Source organism: Agrilus planipennis, unplaced genomic scaffold (genome assembly GCF_000699045.2).
Source record: "Agrilus planipennis isolate EAB-ADULT unplaced genomic scaffold, Apla_2.0 scaffold50, whole genome shotgun sequence".
NCBI lineage: Eukaryota > Metazoa > Arthropoda > Insecta > Coleoptera > Buprestidae > Agrilus > Agrilus planipennis.
The window spans coordinates 416,526-426,666 of NW_020438881.1; the positions used below are offsets into that span (position 1 = coordinate 416,526).

The 10,141-nt window shown below is 32.0% G+C and overlaps 1 protein-coding gene across 2 annotated transcripts; it reads right to left on the reverse strand.

The window, feature by feature from the left end:
- Positions 1 to 358: 358 nt before the first annotated feature.
- LOC108734862 (homeobox protein Hox-B4-like) lies at positions 359 to 3,676 on the reverse strand. Of its 2 annotated transcripts, XM_018466573.1 has the most exons (6): positions 3,446 to 3,676; positions 3,292 to 3,372; positions 2,961 to 3,219; positions 2,073 to 2,245; positions 1,752 to 1,974; positions 359 to 1,124 (listed from the first exon to the last, which is right to left on the reverse strand). In XM_018466573.1, exons 2-6 carry the CDS (start codon positions 3,355 to 3,357, stop codon positions 928 to 930), a joined length of 918 nt encoding a protein of 305 aa, XP_018322075.1. In that variant the 5' UTR covers positions 3,358 to 3,372; positions 3,446 to 3,676; the 3' UTR covers positions 359 to 927. The 2 variants fall into 2 exon arrangements, with proteins under 2 accessions (XP_018322075.1, XP_018322076.1); XM_018466574.1 differs by having other exon boundaries at positions 1,752 to 1,971; positions 3,292 to 3,676.
- Positions 3,677 to 10,141: the final 6,465 nt, after the last annotated feature.

Genomic DNA, 10,141 nt, shown 5'->3' on the forward strand with positions numbered 1-10,141 from the left:
ACATCTTCGGGTACAAACTCGTAACGCTGCAACCGTAACAGTTTCAGAAATTTGAGCCATCATCACTTTTCTGGATCTGAAGTTTACTAACGGTAGAATTTTAATTTGTGCAACGATTTGATGAATCCGACGGTTTTTTGCAAATGTTTCATCATTGGGTACATGAAATATCATGATACCAACCATTAGAAAAGCTCTAAAAAGAACAAAAAAAATATTTAATACACCAATACTGAAAAGCTTATTGTACAGGTGTGCCCACCCCACAAATTACACAGAGATATTTGCATGCATATTGTTTTTATTTTATTAGCAACTACATACTTACATAATTAAATATAACTGTAAAATGCATTCCTTTTACTTTATAAAATTTTAATTTTTTAAAGTTACAATATAAGCGTAATACTACTTAGAAATACGTTTTGTTTCAAAAAACACATTAAAAATTAGGTACCTAAATAATTTACTACATCATATTATACTTTATGTCTAAAAATAATAATGCTTATGTCTAGGTTATATCAACATGCATAATAAGGAACAAAGTATGACAGTCAGATGATTATTTCACTTGGTCATATACCTACAAATAATATTATATTAAATATTTTAGCTCTGCTACCCTTTGACAGGTTGTATGTATATAGATGTATATACACTCCATAACTTATTATTTTCTTTGGTCAATAAAATTACATTTTTTTGTAATACACTATAATAACACACTACCCTTAAACTATTGAATAACAGATACATACTATCAAACGACACAAAATATTACTATAAATTAAAGGGTTTGTCCCCGAAATCGTCCAATGGCTGACTGATTTTAGTTTCATAAGAAGCCACCGTCTCAGAACTTTTAGGACCATGTTTTAGGACAACTGCGGCTAGATGCGGGAGAATGTTCAACTTTGGAATTATCTATGAAATGGGCAATTTTCTTTCTCTTTCTCGTTTTGCCTTCACCCTCCTATTTTGAAACCAAACCCTTACATTTCTCTCATCTACCTTTAATTGTTTAGCAAGTAAAATTCTTTTATTTCTTGCTAAATAACAATTTCCTTCTGCAAACGCCTTCTCCAATATTGCACGTTGTTCATAAGTGAATACGGTCTTCCCTTAAAAAATTACGAATAATATGAGCACAAGCTAAATAGATAATTAATTTTTCGTTGTGAGTAATGAACAAGGTTGGTATTGGTTTTGCGAAAATGCAAGATGAAGACCAAGACTGTCTTTATACTAGGAAGACCAAGACCAAGACCGATCGGACAAGACCAACACTAAAACCAAGACCAAAGATGTAAGACTAAGACTAAATACGCGAAACCAAGACCAAATACTCAAGACTAAATGAATAACTATTACTTCCGGTGAATTTATGAGTTAAACTACTTGAAGTAATTTTCCTTGAAACAAAATATTGTTTTTACCTCTTTCAAGTACCTTGTACTATTTTTTTGGCTATAAGGTCAAATTATGCATTGCAAGAAGGGTCAATTTATGCTTTGTTCTCGAGTCTTCAAAAAAAAAAAAGAAAAAATTGTGCTATTAAGAAAAAGTATCAAATTAAATGAGCAAGACCAAACCTTAACACACAACACCAAAACCAAGACTGAGGCTATCAGCAAGACCAAGGTCAAGAACAAGACTAGAATTATTTGAGCAAAACTAAGACTGGAAGAGTCTTGATCTTGATCTTGCTTCGCTCTTAACTAGTTGTTAGTTGGTTACTGTTTGGGTACCTTTCGTTCTTCCTGAAACTTTTGTTTGCCCATTGCCTGTTGTATTTCCATTCTTTGGCTGTGACATAATAACATCTGAAGGTATTGATGGTGAAGAAGAAGAAGAAGAATGTGCTGATGGAGATTGCAGTACTTCAGTAGGTAAATTTGTAAAGTGTTTAATACTTTGGGGTACCAATTTTTCTGGTTCAAGGTTTTCCGAACATAAATCAGCACTCTCCTGCTGCTCATCATCAATAAATACATAAAAACATTAAACTCACATATATGACCGGTTTTAGGGGTTTAAATTAGTTTAAAGCATTCAATACGACAACGTACTTTTACTGTTCCTTTAATAGAAAAAGTAGAAGTTGAAGAATTATCTGACCAAGTCGATTCCGAAGGTGTATCATTTTGCTGTTGGAGACTAACAGGAAGATAATTTTGATTGTAACGATACCAAGGATGTTCCATTATGTAATTCCCCATTGCGGCCCAGTGAGGAGAGTATCCTGAATTTCAAAAATAAATAACAGTATCTACTAATGATAATCATAAGAAAAATATTGGGGAAATTGAAAACTCAATAATAACAACAAAGGGATATCCCACTATTGAAGTATTTAAAGTTGTATATTGTGTCTCTATAGTAGTCAATTATTTAATAATAATCACCAGCTTTAGCCTTTGTCAGTTAGAACTTAAATTGGTATAAAATTTAAAAGATACCCCTTAACCTACAAAGTTTCTAAAAAAGTGCTATAGAAAGGAAAACCGGAAGATACACATACCCTCCCCAATATTCCCTTCTCGCCCTCCCACACGCTCAATCCTTTTCCCATCTCAATCCTCTTCCTAATCCCAACCTTTCATTTTCCCCGAGGATGAGTAACCTTCAGGGTTTAACTCCCCACTCGAGGAGGGGTTTTAGTTAAAAATCCGATACTACCTCCCCTCAGGAGGTGTCTTTTGAAGATTTGCCCTCCTCGAGAATAATCTAAACAAAAAATAAAAAGATACGCATATTCTTAAATGTTACATGTTACTTGAATGCGTGATTTTTAGAACATTGAGGTTTTTCTGTAATAAATCAGGTAAAAAAAGTGTAAAACAACAATTTCTTGACATGCCCCTGAGTCTTCTAGACTTTTAGAGCATTGACCTGATTGTTTATTTTGACACGTCTCCTAAAAAGATACTAAAATAAATCTAGTAAATGCTACTTACCTCTCATGTAAGGTGCTATAGCTGCAGTGTTTTGGGCATAATAACCATGATAATGAGAATTTAGAAATGGTTGTGTCCACTGTGTTTCATACGTTTGCGTTTCTTCAGTGGAAGTACTTTGTGGTGCTGGAGAAAATGTCTGTTCTAATTGGGATTGCTCTGACAAATCATCCACAGAATTAGGAGTTCCAGATGTCTGATAACTACTTACTGAAGATGGCCTCGTGTTAAACGGGTCCAAAAGCGGAGTCTGATAAAGCTTTAAATAAAACGAAAACAACTTTGCAATACAGAAAGCTAAACAATAATTTATTTATATGTATCTACTTACGTTATAAAGTTCGGGATCGTAGTTGCCATAGTTGAACATGTTAGTGTTTACGTTATAGCCTTCCATTGTTATTTACTTCTTCTGGTCAACAAAATTGGTTCAGTTTAGATTATCTACTTATGTACCTACACAAAAACAGAGCTGCTTGACATACCTCCCTTATTTTGAACACATTAAGATTGAGGTTGCTTCCCTTAATACGTTTTTGTTTAATTTTGACTTCACTGAATTATTTATAGATTACCCAATAGACACATGCCTTGCAGAAATTAGTAAATAGTCGAAGCAAACGAGTTTTAATGTGCATTGAAACACATTAAGTTACAGCTTAATATGATAAACTTGTCATGTTGCTATGTTTGTCACATTCTTCATGTTATGAAGACAACTGTGTGTTGGAAATAAGGTAATGTCAAAGCGGTCAACATGATGAAAAATATCAATAAAAAAATTATAAGATAATGAAGATAGCAACATATTACAAGTTTAAGGTGGTTATTTAATTAGGACAAGAGCAAATAAAACCAATTTTCTACTTCATAGAAACACTTGTGAACCAAAGATTAATGATTTTGATTAATAACACGTAAATAATAATATTGTTTTAATCACTAGTTTGAATAATAAGAAAAGAATTATAGGATAATTGAAGGGAAATTAACAATCAAAACCTTTAATCCCAAGTAAAAAATCATCCCAAAATAAAAAAAATATGAACGTTTGAATTTTTTTCAAAATCCTAATACTTTTCTCGCTATGGTTTCAGAATTTTACTAAAACCCATTAGTATAAATTTAATTTTTTGCGTTATTGTAAGTATTAGGAGTTGTATTACAATAAATCTGATTGTGAACGAAGTAAATAATAATAACAATGATAAACAAATATGCATCCGTACTTTAACAACATCAAAATTCCTTCCGGAATTCTATTGCATAATATCGACAATCTAAGGTTGGTCTGTATAAGGATGCATTCCGGGGATGAACGGTTCTTAAATCCCATTATAAACGAGCATAAATACGAGATCGAATTCAAAGAGTCAATAGGTAAGGGATGAATTCGGGGGAGATATCGCTCGCTATACTTTAAGGTTTATGAATAAAACAGAAGTCTTAGACGAAAGCACTGCGATGCCAGTTTAATTTTCCGAACAAAAAGTCTAACGGTTGGCGAATCGAAATCGAAACGGCATCGGTAGCTTTTGAACGATCTGATAGAGTTCGTGTAGCATTCATTAGTGCAAAAGAACGAATCATTCCGAAGATAGCAATAAAGAGATCTTTTAAAATCGTCAGCTTAAACAAAAGAATCGAATATAGACACAGGGTGAAAAATTGAGAGTCGAAAACAGTCGACGAAGTAGTGATTTCTGTTGCGATAATCCAAAAAATAAGCTTCCTATAGAGAATATAGGAAACTTTTAAAAATTTTACCTATCTATTATTTAAAACAGTAGACTTATATTAATAGAACTCCACATCCCAAAATAAACCTTACACGTTCATTCATCCATTCATAATTAAAAAAAAAATTATGGAAATGTCAGAAGAAAATACACACATATTTCTTAATAAAAAGCATTTAGTTGTTGGCCACTAATTAATCGAATTTACCAGGCGTCGATCGCGATTTTGAACTTATTAGTTCTCTTCGTATGTCACTAAAGACAATATGTTGATAAATCACTAATCAGTATATCGAAGTTACTCCATTATATATATCAGTATATCAGTCATACAATAATTAGATATATCAACTATCCTTTACTTCGGCTTCGTCGATGATTTATAGAAACTGCAGATATTGGCGTCCTGGTGAAAACTAATAAATTCGAAATTGATATTCATGTCTAGAGGCATTTTCAAAACACTTCGTTAACCCTCTTATTTCTGAAACGAATAAGTTATTATTGTGAACTAGACCTTCAGGTAAAATTAACAAGTAAAAAGGCCACCGCAGAAGCTGTAAATTATCACGGATATGATGCATACACTGGTCATAATTAATACGACGGCGATGTGCCCTTTGTGGCAATGCCGATCGATAACGTCAGTTCTTTGTCGGCGGATCACTCAGGGTCACAAACCATACGCTGAACGGCCGAATGACATATACATGATCGCGTAACAAACAATTTCGAGAGTTTTTCAGAAAAATTAGGAAAAATCAAGAAGCTTCTATGAAAATATAAACAGTTGACTGGAGTAATAGTGATTCAGTCGGTCTATATCTGAATGGAAGAATAATGCGAATAATAAGACGAATACAGGCTGATGTAGATTTAGTATCAGGTAAATAAATATTTATGAGTATAGTGCAAGTACTAATAAGTAGATACTGGATGAAATTGCTGTTATAGTAAAAAGGGTACTAAAAAATCTGTTACATTATGATAATAATTCTCTTCTCATTACAATATGATTATCGTTTTGAAAATATACATTTCCTTTAGATGGTGCCTAAAAGAACACATGGATACGTTTCCATCAAAAGCACAATCAATTTTATGATAAGAATTAGATAAATATGACCACTTGTTAAATTTTAAATTATACCTAAGTATTGCAATTGAATATCTTTGTGTATTCTTAATTAACAGTATTTTTGTGGGCAGAAGAAGCTACAAATTTGAGGTATATAGTAGACAAATCTGTAACTATTAGTTAGATAGTGCATGACCTTGCTTAATAGTTTTTGGTGATACCGCAGGAGGAACATTATACAATCTTCATTTCAAAAATTAACATTTTTTAAAATATCTGAATGCATATATTTACTTATATGACAACATGAAAAAGATATACTTAATTCAATAATTACCTTTTGTTTCCTACCTACCTATTAGTTTCGTAGATTATTGCTTGAAGCAATGTACCTGTTTGACATCCCATCAATGCTAAAGTTTTGGAAATCTTGAAGTAATTGAGATCATCCATACTCCAATAAGTTGTTCTTTTATTTAAACTTTAGCGTCTGATCTGGACTTAAGAATAACTAGTTTTAACCACATTTCCACAATTTAAACAGACGTAAGACTTATTGTGGTTAACTTCAAGTCTGAAAGCATCAACCCTGAAACATGCTATGAATTCAATAAGTGCAACTACTATAGCAAATACGTTCTTTGACTAGAAATCTTTATGGTAATGTTAACAGCAATGATGCTATTTTTACAGATTTGACTATTGAATATTATGACGTTAATATTAAACACCAGATAATTAACTAATATATAAAAGGATTCCAGAATCTATAACGAATTTTTAAAGTGCCTTGCTACAATTTTTGTTAAAAGAAGGGATAGGTAACGTACCACAAATAAACAAGGTTTATTACATAGATCAGTGTTTAGGAGAGCCCTGGAGACGTCTCATCATCCTAATTTTGCCAGATATTGTTTCATAGTAAACTGTAATGGTGAGATGGTTTCATTATATTTATAAAACATGGAAAGTACCATAATTTAGGCAACAAAAAATAACGAAAGAATGTGAAAAAGAACCAAAGCCAGTAAGTGTGGTACCTTTTAGCTCCCAATTCACCCTTACAACATTTTAATTTTGTGTAATGTCGCCATCTTTCAAATACAAACGTAGCAACAACATTTCATCCTTAAGGGTTGATTTTTAAAAATTGCAAAAAAAACGTATTTGCTTAATTTCAGCAATGAGCATCCTTCGAGTAAATCCGAGTACAAATAAAATGTAGCCCATGGAAACGTTGCAACCTCTTTTCATTTGATTAATAATATCAAACAGCATATATACCAAGTTTCAAGTAAATTCAACCATAAATAAAGTATGTCCCAAACAAAAATTGCAACACCTTTCCCTTTTTTAAATTGTCGAGATAGATCTTTCAGAAATTAAATGAGAGACCATTAAAACAAAGTTTCAAGTAAATCTGATCACAAATAATATATGTTCCATTTAAACATTGCAACTCCTCTTCACCACTCATCCCCCCCAACAGAGATTGAATTTTTTAATCAATTTCAAGTAAATCGAACCAAAAACAAACATGCAATCTTAACAAATGAAAGGCTAGACTGATGTTTTGACTGATAAATTTTTTGTTTTGCTGTCAATTTCGTTTTGTCATTCCATGTCAGTTGCGTTTACATATACCACATTTTTCTCGTGGAAAGTGATAAAAAGTATCCTATGTCCTTCTCCCGGTTGTAAGATACCTCCCCATCAATTTTCAGCCAAATCGGTTCAGCCGTTCTTGAGTTATAAGTGAAGTAACTAACACGACTTTCTTTTATATATATAGATATAGAGCCTTTCGTTGTGTGACATTATTAATAAAAAATAAAGAAACAATGTCTAACTTTTAAAAACCAACAGTGAAACGAATAAATAACCAGAAATCAAACAATTTTGTTTCTGTTACCGGTTTTAATCACAAGAAAATATGATACACTATCCCATAAACCTGGCGCTATACATATAAGCAAATTACTATATTAATTTATTTTAGGTAACTATCAGCAAAATTAAAAAGTTCTTTGTTTTCGGCGTCAAAACGTTTGCTTTTTTCAAGGTGAACACAATACATTCATATAAAATTTTGTTGGAAAACAAAGAACAAGTTTCTTATAAACATACCTAGAATGCCGATAACTATCTTTGAGGAACACCGACAAATGAATCCGGTTCTTGAAGAAACCACAAATTTGTCTGCATTATTAGATATATTTAAGTTAATTTTGGAGTAAAAGAAAGTGAGCAAATTTCGCCGCTAGCTGTCGAAACTTGCTGTCCTTAATGTCAGATAAACCCTACACTCACTTCATTATGTAGGGGTTTAAAGACCCATGTTTTACTGTTCACTGGTGAAACTTCATTTATGTTTTTGCCCTAATAAATACTCGATCTAATAATAATAATATATTAATAAGAAGTAACTGGCAGCTTTCGAAAATCAAACTTTGGTTTCGATGTAGAGATTTGTCTGCTATTTGCAGTCTTATCCAAACTTAAATACAATTCATACATAATCATAATACGTGGTACTAAAAATGACCTGTAATTTTATTATTTTTTACTATTATGTCGTATTTATTTTGTCAGTATGTTCACTAACTTGTGAGTATTTATATAAAAGTGTGATCGTTATTTAATCTTGCATAGTCAGTAGTCAATATAAAGATATTGAGCCTATGTATACATGATATATTGTGACTATATATAAAATATATATTGGACCAATCTGGAAAACAAATATTGGCTGTATTTTTAAAATAAATATTGCACACTTATTATTTCCTAACATTGGAACAATATTTAATTTCAATATTGGGTTAATATTAAAAATCTATAGTACATTGGGCCAATAAAAAAAATCTGACGTTTCCATCATTGAACCAACATGTAAATATAATATTTTGTCAATATTGTTGTGCTACTGGGGATGTAATCAGTATTTAAGTGTAAGTGACCAGGTACTACCTATTGTAATAATACTTTTTTTTGTTTAGATTATTCTTGAGGAAGAGAAATCTTCAAAAGACACTTCCTGGAGGAAGATAGTGTCGTATTTTTACCGACTAAAACCCCTCCTCGAGTGGGAAGATCAACCCGAAGGTTGTACATCTCCGGGAAGAAAATGGAATGGTTGGGAGTGGGATAAGGATTGAGTTGGGAAAAGGGTTGAGCGTAGGGAGGAGACGGGAGTATTTGGGGGAGAAACTGTCGAAATAGGTAGTCCACCTCTGAAGTGATGGATTGACACGCACTAAAAAGCGAAAATTCTGATAATAAAATATGTATGATGTATATTGGCATCCGTCAAATGGGAATGGCCTAAAAACATGGCGCCGATTAGGGAAAATTTATCGTAGTTCCTATAGTGTACCGTGCAATTTCCAAGTTTTTAAATCACGATAAAATGATAAGTATTGACACAATATGTGATTGGGCTGACACAAAGCCTCGGAAAGGAAATTTCGTTGAAGGTGAGCGTGTTTTTAATGCCAATCACATTATAAAATTCGGAAATAACAAATCCGGAAGCTAGCCTTCAAATTCCGTCAAGTTTACTGCCTACTTTTTACAAACTTCGGATTTAAAAAGTGATTCACGTTATATAATTGGTGAGGTGATTCTGGGTGATTTAAGCAATATCATATCAATGACTTGCACGTGCAAAGCCGATTTAAGAGAACGTTGCAAACACATTATTGCAACTTTGTTGTATTGCAGCAGGTAGGTTCTTAACCTCAAAATACTTATATCGTATCATTAGAATTGTGTTAAATCAATTACACAGGAATAAATAATTTCTCACTTTATAATTTTAGTATGATTCTAGTTTTAAATATTAAGGTTATGGCTGATGGTAAATACTTGCTGAAATATAATCATGTGCATTAAAATGACGTGAACAAATTTTTATTCCGGAATTCACTTCTTTGATACCTACTGCTTTCATCCAAGCTTCTATTAGTTTACTTTTTTCTCTAATTTTCCGAATATATTTTTTACATATATAAAACGGTTAGTTTTTATTGGAAAGTAGTTAATGTAGGTGAAGAGTGAAGATCTATGTCTGAAGTGCTATTGCAGCTTTTCACTGAACATATTAACTTTTTATTTGATTTAACTTTAGAAGAAAACTTCGTCGACTCCATCATCAAAAAAATTTTTACTTTTTTAACGTGTTTTATTATTTTAATAAACAATTTTACAATTTGCGTGCACAGTTCCTATGTAAATTTTTCCCTCATTCGAGTTATAAATTTTGCCACCAGATGGTGTATGCCCATTTGACGGATCCCAATACTCACCGAAAATTAATTTCAATATTGATCATTTAATTTGTTACCATATTATATTATCTTAAG

Coding starts and splice junctions, on each gene's coding strand:
- LOC108734862 (XM_018466573.1), bottom strand. CDS start 3,357: ATGGAAGGCTATAACGTAAACACTAACATGTTCAACTATGGCAACTAC. Junction 3,220..3,291: donor ACGATCCCGAACTTTATAAC/GTAAGTAGATAC, acceptor TTTTATTTAAAG/CTTTATCAGACTCCGCTTTT. Junction 2,246..2,960: donor TATAGCACCTTACATGAGAG/GTAAGTAGCATT, acceptor TTTGAAATTCAG/GATACTCTCCTCACTGGGCC.